At 40.8% G+C, this 18388-nt stretch overlaps 1 protein-coding gene across 1 annotated transcript in view; it reads left to right on the forward strand.

Annotated features, from left to right (window-relative positions):
• Positions 1 to 16395, forward strand: part of acss3 (acyl-CoA synthetase short chain family member 3) — a 62885-nt gene extending 46490 nt beyond the window's left edge. Inside the window, exons 10-16 of the mRNA XM_080754798.1 lie at positions 6949 to 7044; positions 7579 to 7642; positions 11017 to 11098; positions 12027 to 12149; positions 13315 to 13414; positions 13791 to 13966; positions 16288 to 16395. Of these exons, the coding sequence (XP_080610924.1) occupies positions 6949 to 7044; positions 7579 to 7642; positions 11017 to 11098; positions 12027 to 12149; positions 13315 to 13414; positions 13791 to 13966; positions 16288 to 16371 (725 nt within the window). The 3' untranslated portion in view covers positions 16372 to 16395. The remainder of the gene's footprint in view (positions 1 to 6948; positions 7045 to 7578; positions 7643 to 11016; positions 11099 to 12026; positions 12150 to 13314; positions 13415 to 13790; positions 13967 to 16287) is intronic.
• Positions 16396 to 18388: the final 1993 nt, after the last annotated feature.

Consider the following 18388-nt stretch of genomic DNA (forward strand, 5'->3'; position numbering starts at 1 on the left):
AAAATAATATTTACTAATTATCTTTTACTGGCAGTAGAATTTTGACACTGATCAGTTTCTTTTTTTTTTAAGATTTGTTTTTGGGCTTTTTATGCCTTTATTTGATAGGATAGTAGACTGACAGGAAATGGGGAGAGAGATGGATGACATGTGGCTAAGGTCATCCGGATCGGGAATCGAACCGGCGACGCCAGCAGGCATCAGAGCCTAGTATGTGGTATGCGCCTTGACCACTAGACCAGCGGGCGCCCACACTGATCAGTTTCTGATGCACATCGTACTACTAAATTAAGCATTTGTATGTTGCAGAATTAATACAAGTTTATTGTTCTCTACCCATCCGACAACACGTTTAAAATCATTTTCTAAGAATTCATAACTTCAGCCACATAACTTGTGACTGAGCTGCTGCACTGATGGTGTGGTCATCAGCAAACATCAGCAAAGCCATTTGTGCAAAATAGATTTTCCAATACATGTTTGGTTTTGCCGTGCATGTGTATTCTGTATTGATTGGTTTTGCCAATCTAGCATAAGACTGCACCCTCGAGCTCTCTGATTCAAGATTTGTTGTTCTTTATTTTTGATCCAAGTATCCAATCATTTTTTTACCTCCTTTTTCTTACCAATTTCCTGACTCATTTACTGTATGTTTTGCCACTGCTATTGTACCGTAATGGCTCACCTGCTAGTGACGAGCCCCCACTGGGAGGAAGTAGCATCTCCATCTTAACGCAACACTCCTACTGATAGGCGCTACTCCAGCTAGCAGCGGTGGAAAAACTACTTACATTTTGTACTTACAGGAAGTAAAATTATCAATATTGCAATTTAGAAATACTTTATTACTAGTAAAATTCTGGAATTCAAGAATACTTGAGTAAAAGTGCAAAAGTATTGGAATCAAAATTTACTTAAAGTAGGGTACCAAAGGTAAACCTACTCATTATGCAGAATATCCCATTTCAATATATACAAATCTTTTGAAAATGGCAAATCTACAAGCTCGCAATGCGACGCATTGTGAGCTTGTAGATCGGCTATTTTCTAATGGCTGAAATGTATAGGGCTGAAGTTGTTAATGCTTTGTAATAATAATCAAAAGTATAAAGTAACTAGTAACTAAAGTTTCCAAATACTTTTTGTGGAGTAAAAGTACAATATTTGGATCTGAGATGTAGTGGAGTAGAAGTAAAAGTATTGGCAATTGGTAGTAAAATACGGTAAGTACAGTACTTAAGTAAATGTACTTAGTTACTTTCCACTTCTGGTTGCTAGTGCAGTGACAAACATCGCCCTCCCCACCTGACTCATCTTCCCCGAACACGGCCAATGTTGTTTGTGTAAAGACGCTCAACCAAGCCTCAAGGTTTGTCTCCTATTGTGTTTCGAGAGCAGCAGGGGTGTTTTCTACCCAACAGGGAGAATGCATGATCAACACCTCTCTGATCTATTTTGGTACTGTTTCACAAACACTGGGTCGGGACCCATTTGTGAGTTGCAGATTTTTATTTTTGGTTTCCTACATTTTGTTTTTGATCATTATTATTATTTCAAAACATTTTCAAAAAACATTTCCAAAAAGCCAAAAAAAAAAAAGAAAGAAGAAAAACATGAATGAAAAACAAATTCAATGATTTTTTTCTATACTTTCATGAAGAAATAAAAGAAAACATTTAAGAAATTACATAAATTAGAAAACAAATGTTTATGAAGTAGTGAAAATAGCCTATCTACAAGCTCACAACGCGCTTGTAGATCTGCTGTTTTCACTAGTTTGGGTCTAATTTCTCTTTTGAGTCACAGGCTAAAACGTTTGGGAACCACTGTATCATGGACTTGCATCCGAACCGAGATAGGTGACCACAGGAGGAGGAAAAAAAGCGACATTCCTTGACACGCAAACCTATTGTCTTGTTGGAAAATGGCAGAGAAAAGAATTATAGTGAGAAAACTAGGCATCAGTCCAGTGTGTCCAAGCTTAATACTGTCCGCCTGCAGCAGAGATTTCTTCTGGTACAGAAGAAATAAGTGCTAGTTATTTTTTTTTTCACAGCTTGCAGCCTGGGGTCCTGCTGCTGTAAACAGTAGTGTATAAACACACCACTCATCCTGAGACAGTTCACTGGATTTGCCCGTGGTGTGGTTTTTTAAAAGTGGTCTTTTAACAAGGCTCATGCCCTATCCTTTCACCAATATGAATCAGTCCTGTGTGGTCATTCCCCGTGGTCCTATTTGAGGAGTCATTATAGGCAAAATGTTTCAAAATTCCCCCAAGATTTCCATATTTTTAAAGAATAGCAGATCTTCACGCATTTTTGTTTTGTTTTGCTATTTGTGGTATTATTTTAAGCTTAACCACTTTAAACCTTGTAAACTTAAACTCACGGTGAACTAAGTTCACCGTGAGTCCCCCAGGGCTCTATACTTGGAACCTTCCTGTTTTCGCTTGACTCAAAATATCGCTTTGCTGAAATGAGCAGACCTACCTAAGTACTGTAGATCGTCTGAAGAAGCGCACACTTCTTTGCTTTGATTGGTTCTGCACGCTATCTTGTTCTTTGACCGAAGGGCCGAAAGATATAAAATATGGTTTCTCTCGTTGGTGGTGAGCTGCTACTGGGGCTGATGGGCTTTGAACTCTGCAGGGAGTGACTAACCTGCCCCTGATAAATGAGGTGTTGGGGCGCGGAACATTGCTGGTTCAGAGGCCCATTTGGTGGCCCTTCCCCCAGCTTCATTTGATAGCTCAATCTCTCCATCACAGCCCCCACAGCCCAGATCCCAGAGTGTAACAAGCTCAGACTTTGATGCCAGTGCAACCGAGGGCACGAAGTAGGTCTGCTGCTGTGTGGGCTGTTTTGATTAGCAGTACAAAGCATTTTCAAGAAAGAGATCATGAAACTGGAGAAGCTCTGCCGTGTTCGTTGTCGCCTGGCGTGTTGGACATGAAATCTACTGAGTGAAAGTGGGGCTCATTGACCGGGAATAGAAGAAAGAATACTAGAGTAATATATTATATTATATCTGCATGATGCAACAGCAACGATTCAGAAATGTTATCGTTGCTGCAGAAACCTTGTATCTCCCAGATTTAAACTTGTTATGTTTTCTTTTTCTTATGCCCTACTTCGTCATGCTACCGTGTCATACAAAAGTAGCAACAATAGCTGATCTAGAAGCCCACAACTTGGAGCATTGCAACGCGTGAACTTGTAGATCGCCTATTTTAGATTTTTCTGAAAGTGGTTAATTCTGTTTGCTGGCTTCATAAATATTGAACCAAGGAAGAATACTAACAACAGCTCGTGACTAAATAATAACTACATTGAACAGGTTACGATTTTGGACATAATGAGGTTTCCGGCTGACAGCGACGTTACAGTATGTCTGTATCGTTGCTGTTTCCCTGCGATTTGACGCCCACAGATTGCAAAGGGGGGCTGTTGGTATGCAGGCTCGGTGCCTCGAAGCGGAACTTTTCACAGCCAGAAAAGAGACAGAGAGAGAGAGACAAGATCATCAGGCTGCCTCTGTGCAACGTCTGATGCAATCTCAGTCAGATAACCGGGGAAGACCAAACAGGATTTTGGTTAGATATACATTTCTCGTGATTGTGTCACTGTGTGTGGGTCAGTAGAGGACCGTCTATAACAAGCCAACTGATAACTGGAGCAGTGTTTTGGGTGGTGGAGCCACCGAAAGTAGCCCATCAGGAACTGCCACAGTTCCCCATAATGCAGGTTAACACAGCTCACAGGAACACACCTCCGTGAAGTTGGCACCCCATATGATGAAAACATATATACAAATTGTGTCATTCTTTAGTGCTGAATTTGTGCCGAATTGTGCCGTAAATTTTTGAATTTGTGCTGGTATCATTTTGTTTGCCGAGCTTTGCACCCCCAATTGTTTGGCTCCAATCGGGAAAAAGGGGTCTCATTCTTTAGTGCTGGATGTGCTCTAGTTTGTGCCGTTGAAATCATCAATTGTGTTTTTATATATTTATTTATATATATAAATATATGTTATGAATTAGCAGAATTTAGCAGCAGTACTATTGTTTGGCCTATAGAGGGCGGTATAGAGCAGCAGTACTTAATAGTAGAACAGTGGTGGTGTGTAGAATATGTCAAAAATGATACCAGCACAAATTCTAAAATTTACGGCACAATTCAGCACAAATGCAGCACTCAAGAATGACGCCATTTTATAGATGTCTTCATCATATGGGGTGCCAACTTCACAGAGGTCACTCCCAAAATGTATTATATGTGGAATTGTATATAGAGGAAAGTCCCAGGTAAAGTATAATAGCAACCACTGTAACAGAGAGAAAAGGGGATGGCATATGTACACCCAGAGTTCGAATTGCTGGAGGAATTGGGGAATGGGGGTCAACGGCTCTGCCTCTGGTTTTGAATATCCTCCTCTGGTACTTTATATTTATTGCCAGTGGGTATTATATGTTTTATCCCTGCTTCTGGCCAGACTGAATTAAATACATGCATTTGCTTTGGCAAATATAGACTGTCCTATATATGTTTGATATTTACAGTATGTTTGATGCTAGGCCAATTTGAATTGGCAGATCTACAAGCTCACAATGCATCATGATGTGGCGTGTTATGAGCTTGTAGATTGGCAAAAGTTTCTATTTCGTACAAAAGCTATATAAGGTTGTAAGAAAAAAGGACTGACCCCCTTTTTAAATCAAACCCATAGGTCATGAGCTGGTTACAAGTGATCATGGGAGCTATGGTATATGTCCATTGGTCTTGAGGGACAGAATTAAATCTTTGTCTGATGTTATTTATAGCAGTGCTTCTCAAAGTGGATTCCAGGGACTTTGTGGGTTCCTTTATGGGGGTCTAAATTGACCCGTACAAGTCTGTATCTCTGACAGCGATACCAAAATCATTTGGTTACATTTGTACACTGTCAACGTTAAGGGGAGACCTTGAAATGTATAAGTTTGTGAAACACTGATTCATACATAGTATGCAGTATGTGCTACTTGTATGCTGTATTGGTTCTCAAACATTTTCTTGACAAGGACCCCCAAATGTATTTGACTGCGGACCCTCAACTGACCCCATAAGAGAAGATTTGTGTTGTTATGTATTCATTATATCATAAAAGCAATGCTAAATATGCCGGCATAACATATACAATACATAGCTCAGCTACATTTATACCACAATTTCATTATCAGTATTTCAAATGATGTCAAGACAAATTATGACACAAGAACTATCATTGTGGTCCCTTTTTTGGTATTTTTATGTGCAGGCTGGTCGTACATTTTGTGTCCATTGTCATCAGAAATGTAATTTAAAATAATTGGTTAAAAGCCAATAGATTTGACAAAGACAATTAATTTTCACCCAGTAGCAAGCAAACAGATGCTGGTTAATGTTGTTTCTGTCAGCTGGTGGCTGTTGCTAGGTTACAGGTATAATTTAAGTAAACAAGGCAGAGTCATTTATGGGTGCATGCAGTCTGGCTCATTAGAATGCCAAGGACAAAGAAAATGTGAGTTGGGAAAACTAACTAGTATAATACATTGTCGCTGTCGGGCATTTCAACTTTTAATTTTTTCGTAAATTAATGTCCTAACTTTGCCGCACAAGAGTGACGTGCAATAGCCCATCTACAAGCTCACAACAAGTCGCATGCATCACAACGCATTGTGAGCTTGTAGATCGGTTATTTTTTATTGCTATTTAGTTTTGTATTTGTTTGTCTGTGTGGGTTTTATGAATATTTAACCAATGGAAAGTATTAAGAATAGCTTGCAAATAAATAATAACTATTGGATCTATTGGAACGCAGGTTATTTACCCCCCGTTTTCTGCAAAGTCATTGTTTTGGACATACAGTGCGTTTCCACTCGACAGGAACCATATGAATACACACAAGATAAAATTGCCTGAAAGAACTCAATGCTCTCCCCGTGTCTCTCTCTCTCTCTGCACCCGAGGTACTTTATTTTATTTACTTTACTTTAATATATTTATTTTTTGCACGATGTTCCCAACTGTTTGGAGACACATCATCAGCCCAGATGATTAAAAAAAGCAAAAGCAGCAGATCTACAAGCTCTACAAAGCGTACCGCGTCGCACCTCGTTTTGAGCTTGTGATTATCTGCTTTCAAGGCAGTCTCTATCCATTGAGCTATGCCTGCCCCCATGATTAAGATATGTTCATGTCAAGGACCCACAAACCAATACCAATTTGTCTGCAGACCTCCATCTGACAAGATGTAGTGCCACACTACAGTACAAAAAGAAAAAGAGACTAAATATATATTTTTGTATCAGTTTGTTGTTCCTCTAATCAGAAAGAAGACCAAGGTTCTACAGGCAGCAGGTAGCTCACTGAGTTAGGACGCTGGCCTTGAGATTCAGAGGTGATGAGTTCAAACCCCTCTCAACTCTTTACTCTGAAGACTGATTTCCAAAAGTACAACTTCAAAAGCAGCACAGAAAGCAGTGTGAAACGACCTCGCACCAGTGGCGCAGCGGACTAGAATTGGGAATTGGAGTCTGTGACATAGGTTACCTTGAATAGCTTGGATCAAATCTGGCCTAGGGTGAGGGGTCCGCTTGGGGGGCCGTGTCCCCCACGTGGTTTCCACACAATGTTGAGCAGCGGTTATAGCAAAGAAATACACATATGGCTGAAGTCTTACAGTAAGAGAGAGGAAGGGAGGAAGGGGTGGGGCCACAGAGAGGAGGGGCTAGGGAAAGGAAGGGGTGGAGCCACAGGAAGGGGAGGGGCTAGGGAAAGGAAGGAGTGGAGCCACAGAGGAAGGGGAGGGGTTAGAGAAATATAATTATTTATATACTACTTACTATTATATACTAACTATACTCATAACTATATAACTGTACTAGATATTCTACTCATATCTCTCTCTCTCTCTCTCTCTCCCTCTCCTCAGAGACGGGCTCAGCCATCACCTCCTCCTGCATTGGTCTGGGGAACTCACTTACTCCCCCTGCAGGCACGGCTGGGAAGCCTGTCCCAGGATACAATGGTAAAAGAAACGCATTGATTTAAAGCTGACATCCAGAACATTCAAGTTGCATCACCTCGGTTAACCTCTGTCGACTCCAGCTTAAAGGGCACTCCACACCAAGCACTTTAATTAACTTTAACTTTAAAGGAGCTATAGTCAACTTTTTCTTGAAAAACGGATGCTAAAATAAAAATAATGTTTCGAAAATATTTTATAAAAAAATAAGCTTCATATATGTGTTTCAATTAAAAAATGACCACAAAAAGCGTAAAATAATGATAAAATAATCATTTTGGCCCTTTGTTTACATTTACAGGGCCCGTACTTTGTTTACATCCTAGTCTGTAGACTAGGATGTACACCTACAATGAAAAAGTTGACTATAGCTCCTTTAAAGATATAGCTCCACAGTCCACACCACAACTATAACAAAGACAATGGTGAATGATATAGTTATCTTGATAGTGCTTGGTGTGAACGTCCCTTTGCAGTGGGTGAAATCCAGGCCCCTGAAAGTGATTTGTACCTGTGTGCCCCACCCCTCTCCACTAGTCACGGTGATTGACGATGACATGCAGGAGGTGAAGCCAAGGATCCTGGGAAACATTGTGGTGAGGTAAGCTGCAGTGAACGGCTTACTCATGAGTTTTGTTTACCCTTTTTGTCTTTTGTGAGTGAGTGTGCACATACACACATACGCCCCTGTGTGCACACACAGGCAGCAACAACAATATAGCCTATAACAGAATTATTTTGGAGGGTCCCCAGATGATTAACTTAATGTGCAACATTGTTTTCTCACTCAACAGTAAACAAACCAACATAAAGTTTAAGTATCTCCACATTTCTAAAGTGACAATTTGAGGAAATTTTAATACCTCTAAAATGACAAATTAAACATTGGCCAAATTGTCAAATATTAGAGACAGAAATTATGAAAATAGCCGATCTACATGCTCACAACGCCTCAAATTGCGAGGCGTTGTGAGCATGTAGTTCTGCTATTTTCACAATAGAACCGTGTTATACAAAATGTAATGCCTCAACTCTTAGTGCTCGTCAGGGTGGTGGGGGGGGGGTCTCCAGTTAAAATATAATTATTTTGGGGGTCTTGGCCTGAAAAGGTTGAGAACCACTGGCCTATAAAACGATCAATCATCAAAGAGAGTACAAAATAAATAATATAAAGATCGATTAAACTCACCATGGCTGCTCATGTGTCCATCATTACAATGGTCTTACTCGAAAAAGGTTTGCCGGTAAATCCACCACCAAATCGGTTTCTTCTCCTCCTTCAGCCATTTTTCGTTATTTTTGTGTTTGTGAGTTAATTTAGCGAACTCATAAGCTCAGAGGAGAAGAAAACAAAAGTGCAAGAAAAGTTTGAGTGAAGCGGTTCCCTTTTCTCATTGGATAATTTCTTTGCAGGGATGGGATCTACAGATTGTTGGGTGGGACGCTAGCTAGAAGTTAGTCATCAAGGCCAGCTAGAAGGCTCTGCTCCCTGAAAGGGCTAGCAGAGAATGCTTTGCCCACCACTGCATGAACCAGCATACCCCATCGCCCAATATTCAGTAGGAAAAAACAACCACGTATTAGAAATTTGAGGGATAACCACTTAAATCCTATAGTAATGCACTTGGCCAGGGTCCGCCAGGGGTCTGACTATACCTGGTCCCCTCCTTTTCTCTTTACACCAAATCTACAAGCTCACATCTTAAATGTTTGTGTATTCTTATACCCAAAGTTACTAAAAGGCTTAATTACTTCCTGTTAAACGCAAACGTACTGTGTACTGTGCATCGTAATCAGTTCTTGCAGACAAAGAGCCTGTCTATCTGTAAACATTGCTTAGCATTAGAAGGTAAACCCATATTCCACCCTATTCTCTAGTGAGTCTAGTCTATGCAAGCCTTCATCTGTGACCTCAGCATAAATTCAAAGAGCGCAATAAACAAAGTGAGCAAGTCATATTACTCTTGTATTCACTTTGTTAATGTTAAATGACAAGCCTCGCGGTTTGCTGCAGCGTTTTATGTCTTGTGTTTTCAGCCAGGCCACAGAGGAAATAACCCATAATTGAACTATCTTGTCTTTTTGATGCAATTTTCTGTGCTTTAAATGTAGCTTTCCTGCATGAAAAGCACTCAGCGGTGTGTGACAGGCTCATTAAGTTAAAACGTAGGCAGCAGCACAGTGATGGATCATCTCAGGTCTGTGTTTGTTCCTTTTCTGCTCCATTCTGCAACAACACTGGGAGTGACATCCCACGTTTGCTGCAGGCATTGAACAATCACAGTGAGCCATCATCAGACAAGAACCAAATAAAGCGGCAGAACAAGCCACTGGAGTCCTCTTAGGCTACATCCACATTAAGCTATCGAATGTGTTGCTACATTTATGCTTAGCGACAACACTCAAGTGGCATTTTCAAACCCGTAAACAGAAACCGTTGGCCTTGTTTTGTTTTGTTTAGAAAAGCATTGCTTCTTTAGCTCTAAAAGCCTACGCAAAGAAACAAAAATGGTGATTTCAGACCATCTTGCTCGAGAGATACTTAAAAAGGTGATTGCTGTTGGCTCCTGTGTAAACAAAGCCCGGGTCTGCCCAGTTACCCTATCCCCTTTCTTCTTTGTGTGCGTGTGTGCACAGGCATGCACATTCAGGTTCGTAGCGGGGTCAGGTGAGGTCAGGTTCAGCAGACACTGGCATTATGTCTAGACTCTAGTCAACCAGTAGGATGGTGTAATAATATCCACATTCAGGCGTCTGTATGTCTTCATTCTACTCCAGGGGTCTTCAACAGGGGGTCCGGGACCCCTAGTGGGTCCTCAGAGTTACTACAGGGGGTCCTCCTAATCTTTGTGTGATAGAAACCTTTTTTCTACTTTTCTATATTAACGACTTGAACCCTAGTGTCCATATTCTGAGAACTTTTGCCAAAAAATTGCAGATCTACAAGCTCTCAACGCCTCGCAGTGTGAGCTTGTAGATTGAAATAGTTTCATTTCTAACTATTAAACTATATGGTATCTATGGGTTGTGGGGGTCCCTGCTTCATCTCTCTCTCGTTGAAGACCCCTGTTCTAGTCTGTTAGGCTGACAAGCTGGTTTCTTCAGTTCATAGTTATCCAGACCTATACCAGGTCCCCTGATGGGGGCAACCGCAGGAGTCAAGACTAATACTGTATATACTTCATCGTACCTGTTTTTGATGAGCAGCAAGGTCGTAAGGCCTCAGTCAATGGTTTTATACATAGAGCTGCAATCAGTTGACGATTATTTTAACCACTTGAGCCCTAGCCTCCCTATTCGGCAGTGGCTCAGGGGTAGGGAAACCATCATTAGAACACGGAGGGTTCCCAGTTCTATCCCGGGCTCCCCCAGAGTTAGTGTCGAAGAGTCCTTGAGCAAGACTGCTGCTCCCGGTGAGCAGGCCTTGCATGGTTTCCTCCGCCATCGGTGTATGAATGGGTGAAGTAATGCACAATCTCTGTAAAGCGCCTTGGATAAAGGCGCTATATAAATGCACCATTTACCATATTCAGCCATCACAAGTGCAACACATTGTGAGCTTGTACATTGTCTATTTCCAACTAAGAGATTTAGTGTAGAAAAAACAGCATACCTAGTACAGAGCCAGCCGCGACACGCTGTCAGGCATCAGAGCCTACAGTATGTGGTATGCGCCTGGACCGGTAGGCCAGCGGGCACCCCAAAATAGCGAATGGAGGTCCCTTGCGCAAAATATTTTCAGATGGGGGTCCGTTGCCAAATAAGTATCAATTGACATGAAAAGGTTTGAGAACCACTGATTTAAACTAAATACAGCAAGGTGTGTGTGTGTGTGTGTGTGTGTGTGTGTGTGTGTGTGTGTGTGTGTGTGTGTGTGTGTGTGTGTGTGTGTGTGTGTGTGTGTGTGTGTGTGTGTGTGTGTGTGTGTGTGTGTGTGTGTGTGTGTGTGTGTGCGCGTGCGTTCTTGGCTCCCAGATTGCCTCTACCTCCCGGTGCAGCACTGTCACTGTGGAAGAACCAGGAGCTGTACAGAGAGCTCTACTTCATCAAGTTCCCGGTACGTTGGCCCAAATAGATCTGCAACCTGACACGATCATACAATGAAAATAACAGATACAAGCTCACAATGCACTGTGACCTTTAGATTTCCACCTATAACGACAGGCCCAAAATAGGGACACCGGGGCTAATGAGGCTGCATGGAAACAGGTTTCATGTTTTTAAATGACTTAGGCTTAGATGAGTGTTTCTTTATAGCACACAGCACTCGCTAGCATGATATAGCTACAAGTAAGGGATATAAGTCTAATTAGAACATGGTATAAGGTGGCCCTCTAGTGTTGTAATGTTTTGACTGCATGCTTATGATTATGATTGTTTTATGACCTCATGCTTAACCTGCATGCTTACAAAAAACACAGTTTAGTAAAATAACATCACATATAGGGCTGTCACAATTATTACATAATCGTCTAATCTCAATTATTTTTGCATAATCGTCATAATCGATTACATGTTGAGAAATGTTATATAGTTACAAACACTTTCAAAACGTAGTGGAAATAGCAGATCTACAAGCTCACAACGCGTCGCAAAGCGAGCTTGTAGATCGGCTATTTCCACAAGCTCACAACGCGTCGCAATGCGGCACGTTGTGAGCTTGTAGATCGGCTATTTCCACCAATGTTCTTTTTTAAGTATCAAGTCGTCAAATATGTCAGTAATTTCTTTGTATTAAGTTATGTGTCATGATTGCCATGTGCAACTTCAAAGCCTAAAAGCCAAACAGAGATGTAATTGTCAACAACAAATACACAATTAAATCGTTAATCACAATTATTTGAGCGACAATTAATCGTCATGTAAAATGTCATAATCGTGACAGCCCTAATAACATATAATGACATGCCCAAAATAGGGACACCAGGTTGAAAGTGGTTAGTGAGGCTTGATGCTGACGGTCTTCCTCCCTGTCTGGTCTCCAGGGTTACTATGACACAATGGACGCTGGCTTTGTGGACGAGGAGGGCTTTCTTTACATCATGTCGCGCTCTGATGATGTCATCAATGTCGCTGGGCACAGGCTGTCTGCCGGGGCACTGGAGGAGGTAGGACGAAGATAATGGATGAAATGGTGTCCTGATTTAATCATCTATCTCAGTGTACATACAGTAGTAGGGATGGGACGATAGGCGATATTATCGTTTATCGTGATAAAAAACACTCACAATAATCGTATCGTGGAGATTTCATTTATCGTGATATCGTCCTCTGTCATGCACTGGGATCAATTCAGCTTTTATTTGCCGAGCTGCATATCCGGTACCACTTAAACTCTTTGTAATTGGTAAAATGTACTTACAATACGTACTTGATAAAGTGTTTTTCTCCGAACAATTTCGGTTCTTTTTTTTCAATCCAATACAATATTTTTTTTGCTATTTTACTTACCCTGAGCTGCTTGTAGAGACGTGGGTGGTCCTGGCTCGTCCATCGCTTTCCAACAAGCCATTCTACAAGTTCCGACGATTTATTCCATTGAAAATGGTTTAGAATAAAGTTTAGAGCCCCCCCAAAAAAACAATATTTTTGCACGACGTATCCGAGGTACCAAAACCGAACAATTACGGTTTCTTTAAGAAAATGAATTAAATAATCGGAGGCCTCAACGGAGCCCCCGTCTAAATTTTGATCCAGGCCGCCTACCGCGCTCTCTTTCCACCGGCCCGTAATCGGGTAATGCCGCCGCATCGCGCCGCATAATCCAATACATAGTCACATCTTTAGAGACCTTTTTCTCTGAACTGTGTTCCTAGGGCAGTGAGTAAAATTTGTTTGCGGCTAAATAGCCTCAGATCGGGCTTCTAAAAAAAAAAAAAGCTGATAGCTAACTGTTAGCTCTCTTCCTCCGGTTAACGTTCATAACACTGTTTGCAGTGAAAACCCAAGGCACTTCTGCCTGGGTACGCGGATGTTATAGCGAAGCCTTATGGGGAAATGTCTGGCACTTTAGCGGCCTCTTGTGGCCCCTGGCAGTTAACAAGTTAAATGTCTTTGCCAAAAAATAGACAATCTCACAACGTGTCACAACGTGACAGCTTGTAGATTGGCTATTTTTTGGCAAATGTTCCGCCCCAGGATATTGGATTTTGATTATCGTGATAATATCGTAAATCGCGATTTATTTTGTCACAATAATCGTGATATGACATTTTCATATCGTCCCATCCCTAGTACATAGTCATCTCTCTCATAATGTGTGTGTGTTTTCAGTCTGTGCTGCAACACCCTGGCATTGTGGACTGCGCTGTGGTCCCCCTAGAGGACACCCTTAAGGGTCACGTCCCATTGGCCCTTTGTGTCCGCAGGAATGGTAAGGCACATACATACTCACAGATGTACAGTTAGTGTGACAATGGAGTTAAAAAAAAAGGAAAAAAAAGGGTACTGAATACACTATCTATATCACTGGTTCGCAAACACTGGGTCGGGACCCCTTTTTACGGGTCCCTTAATTTTTGGTATCCTAAATGTTGTTTTTCATTATTGTTATTTCAAAACATTTAAAAAAAAAATCATTCCCCAAAATGATTTTCATGAATTATAAAAAATATGTAATGATTTTTAATAAACACGAAGCGACACATTGTGAGCTTGTAGATTTGGGACCCGGACAATCGTCTAATTTCTCTATTGGGTCTCGACCTAAAAGGTTTGGGAACCGCTAATCAACTTTGTTTGTGATTCAGATGTGAAGAAGAGCGAGGAGGAGATCATTAAAGAGATGGTGAGCTTGGTGAGAAATACCATTGGGCCCGTCGCAGCCTTCAGGAAGGTGTTATTCGTCAAAGGGCTGCCGAAGACTCGCTCTGGCAAGATCCCCCGCGCCTCTTTAGCCAATCTGGTCAACGGCAAACCATACAAGGTACTAGCCAACTCTTACTCGCTCTCTGAACTTGTTAACCACTTATGCCCTAAATCAGGGGTCTTCAACGTTTTCAGTCCAGGGACCCCCGAACTGATGGGGAGATTGAGCAGGGACCCCCTACCACCTCGTAGGGTTGGGAGGTCGGGGATACAACATATTTTTATTTTTATTTTAAATATGCATGTAAGGTACAGCGAGCAGGGTGGCACTACTATTTCTAAACATAGTAGGCTACATAGGCCTATTACATAGGCCTATTAACTGAGAACCAATGTCAATAATATTATCAACAATCTGTCATTTGCACAGTAATCATGTATACAAGCTATTCAAAATGGACAGAATCATGATTTATTAAAAAAAAAATTGAAAGAAAAGAAAAATACTTTTTTATTTTGTAATCAAGCAACATTTTCGCGGACCCCCTGCAGTACCTCCGTGGACCTCCTAGGGATCGCGGACCCCCTGTTGAAGACCTCTGCCCTAAATATTTTGTCGAATAGCGAAAATAGCACATCTATAAGCTCACAAGGTGTTGCGTTGTGATGCCCTGTGAGCTAGTAGATTGGCTATTTTCACTATTTTCACCTATGACATACAGATGGCAGCTTTAAAGTGGTTACCATGTCCCACTGTTAAAAAGCCATATGGTGAGAGCCTCAATATTGCAGTGGAAATTGAAAATACTGTGCTTGTGGTTTTACTCCTGCTGTATGTGTCTACTGTAGATTTATGAGCTCTCCAAAGGCATTAAAGATCAATTTGCAATTACAAAATAAATTATTAGGAGGCTCCTGGCACTTTGCAATTGTTTTTACATTCTGCATTGTGCAATTGTTTTTACATTCTATGTTTGATCTGAAACAGCCAAAAGGGCTGGCACATCCAATGCCATATATAGGCTGGGTGCTGGACTAATAAATAGTAAAGAAACAAGAGTCCGCACACCGATTTGCTGCTCCCAAAGAGAACGTTTTACTTGGTAACTCTTCCAAGGAAGAGCCGTGTGGCTCGAAACGTTACCAAGTAAAACGTACTCTTTGGGAGCAGCAAATCGGTGTGCAGCCCTACAAGCCACGTCATGATGACGTCCTCCGGTGACGTTCAGAACAAGGCCTGATCACAGCCCATATGGGGATGCTCTGCATTACCAGGACGTCATATAGACTATAGGATTGTTATTGTTTGTAATATTACTAGTATATGGGACCAGTTACTCATATGGAGACCCCTGCATAATAGTCAACAATGTTATGTCAAAACATGCCCATATATGGACATTACCAAATATGGGCATTCCCAGATATGTCCTTAATATTGATAACATAATATCCTTAATAATGTCCTTAATATTGACAATATAGGAATCTCCATAAATGGGCGTAAAACGTATGTTAATTAGTAAAGCCAAGCAGGGCCTTGGCGAGTTAGGACCTGGGTTTGATGCCTGGGGATCTCCATATATGGGCATAAGGGGATACCCTAACATGGCATCATCTGGGAATGCCCATACTGTTGGACATTTTATTTATTTTATCCTTTATTATTAATATATATCCATATACATATATGGACTTAACTCTCCTACTGCCAGATTATTTATTTATTTATTGGGTCTGGCGCCATCAAAAAGCGGCTTACCTTTGCGACGTTATAGTAGATAGACAGACAGACATTTATTTATTTTTTTTTATTTTTTTTGGTTGTGCAATAGTGCACTTTGGTCTGCCAGGCAGCAGAGGGCGGCCTCATGCGAGAATGAATGTGAATTGTCCTGCTATGTGTTGCCGTACATTCAGAGCAGTCACTGGCTACAGAGCCTCCGGGCCAGAGGAAATCAACAAGGAAGTGAATTGTTCTCCGTTGATCTAACGCATAATGGATTTTTTACACCATCACAGCGGAAAATGTGTTTACAGTAAACGGCCGCGCGACCCCTCATCAGCTTACAGTCATCAGACGAACGAACCGAACGAGCGCCGTATTGGCATCGAGGTTCTGTAAAAAATGGGGCGAGCGTTATCGTTCAAAGCGTGGGGAGAGTTAATAATAAAGTTTTCGGCCTGGGATTGATGACATCAGAAATCTCCATATATGGGCATAAAAGGGATTTTGTTTCTGGGAATGACCATATATGGACTTTTGATTTTAATGTAATCCTTTATTATTAATAATAATATGTATCCATATACATAAAATATATTTTATGCCCATACATGGAGATCCCTATCTGGACGGACAAGCTACGACATTTCTCATGGTATACTGCGACCTTCGGTCACAACCAGTAACACATGGTTTAAAAACTGTCCCCACAGATTACTCCAACCATTGAGGACCCAGAGGTGTTCAAGGACATCGAGAAGGAAATAGGAAAGTCACAGAGAGCAGCTGGACAATGAGTTCCTCAGTGGGACGATGGTAAAACCTGTACAGAGCTCCATGAAAGCCTGTGAGTTCAATCAAAGCAACAGGAGAAAATCAACATACATTTGTAGGGCACAATGTAGATGAATTATGTTGTGATTTTTAGTCATTTTATCAATTATTTTAGAATAGATGGGTAGATTATTGTGGGGCAGCTATAATAGGTAGACACTACCTGACCTTCTTAGTCTAACTACATTTTCAGATTAAATTTTATCAATTATGTAATATGGACCATTGAATGTATTATTAAATAAACTAATTCTAGTTTTCCATAATTTTAATAAAAAAAGGATACATAAAGTTACTGTGTGACTTGTATATTCATGACCAACGTTATTTATAAGCACTTGCTCCTGCATTTCATTGAATACCTATAGTACTTATTTAAGTTCTACCTCTGGCACCGTTTGTTGAGCAGTTTTCAAACAGTGCTGAGAATTCAGGAATAGTCATGGATTGTAACCATCGGAACTGTTGTCTACTATGTTCTTGCCATAGAATATGCTGTACAGTATGTCTATTTACGTCAGTTCTTGCATTTAAATGATAAAATAAAAATAAAAATGTATTGGGGGTTAGTCAGAAATGAGGAAAATGCTTAAGTTATTAAAAATAAGTATTAGTGCAAAATAAATGCAGCAACAATGAACGCAGCTACTTAAACCACTGACAGTAGTTTTTTTTATTGACAATGAAAATTTGTTTGCTTACCACTTAGTTTTGACCAAAATACAAGTAGTAATAAATAAAAAAGAAAACAAAATGGACACAAAATAAAGTGATTCATTGTTCGTGCAAATCTAAGTCGTAAAAACAAACCGAGGTGAAAGACTTGATTGAATAGCCCGTCAGAAATAACTCAAAGACAGCTAGTAGGGCTGTACATTAGGTTACCCTGGAAACTCAGATGGAAACAAAGAGTTAAGTTACACCAACATAAGTCACAGCAAGCAACAGGTTTTTTTTCTTTTTTTCTTTTTTGTCATTAAAAGGTCACCTCACTTCAACATGGTCATATACACTCTACGCACATTATGAGCTAAAGCATGTCTGTCTTTCAGTTATTTCTTCTGTGTGTTGTAAGGATTAAAACCCATTTAGGCCTAGAATTATTGAATGCTTTAGCTATTGAAAAGTCGTGAAAACTGTGTGAAAATCTTTGAATATATGTATGTTTTAAGCGAACGTTTGTAACTCAAATTTTGCTGCTGGGAGGGTCCCTGAAACGAAATATTTTGAGATGGGTGTCCGTGGCCAAATGCATATCATTTTGGGGGTCCTTCACATGAAAAAGTATGAGAACCACTGTCTGACATAGTAGTCTCTCAAGAACAGACTAACTGAGCTCCAGTTAAGTGAAAAGGACCTTTTCTTTGACGATGGCTGGCCAGATTGCTGACGTAGAAACATTAGAAGGAATCAAAAGACACTAATAGAATCGGGTCAAAATTCAAATTTTCACGATTAAAAAAAAATAGCAGATCTACAAGCTCGCAGCGCGGCGCTGTGAGCTGTGAGCTTGTATATCTGCTATTTTTCAATAGTTAAAGCGTAAAATAATGATACACAATAATGTGTACCCGTTCTAAATGGGTTAAAGAAGGCCAGCTTGGCTGAGTGTGAGTGTTGGGCTTGCTACTGCATGGCCTGATGAAACATACAGTACAGCAGAATGACTGACGTCCTGCTCGCCCTCTGAGAGAAGGGATTGTGCGACTTCTGAGGAGGAGTGTCATGTTTTGTTTTGTCCTTGGCTGTAAAAAAAAGTCCAGAGTTGTTGTGGTTGTATCAAAGTGCTTGTCAGGTCTCTAGGCGTCTACTGTTATCCTCCCAGAATGCTGTTGTGTATTTTGTTTTCGTATAAGAGGAGAGTGGAGGTTTTTTGGGGGGGTGAGGGGAGGGGGCTCAGTACACCACTTGAGGGCTCATAGCCGATTCTAAACATGTTTTCAACGTCCAAAATCTCTCTTGTCAGCAACAGAGTCCTCA

This window comes from Nannobrachium achirus (genome assembly GCF_963921795.1).
Source record: "Nannobrachium achirus genome assembly, chromosome: 23".
In the NCBI taxonomy this organism is placed as follows: domain Eukaryota; kingdom Metazoa; phylum Chordata; class Actinopteri; order Myctophiformes; family Myctophidae; genus Nannobrachium; species Nannobrachium achirus.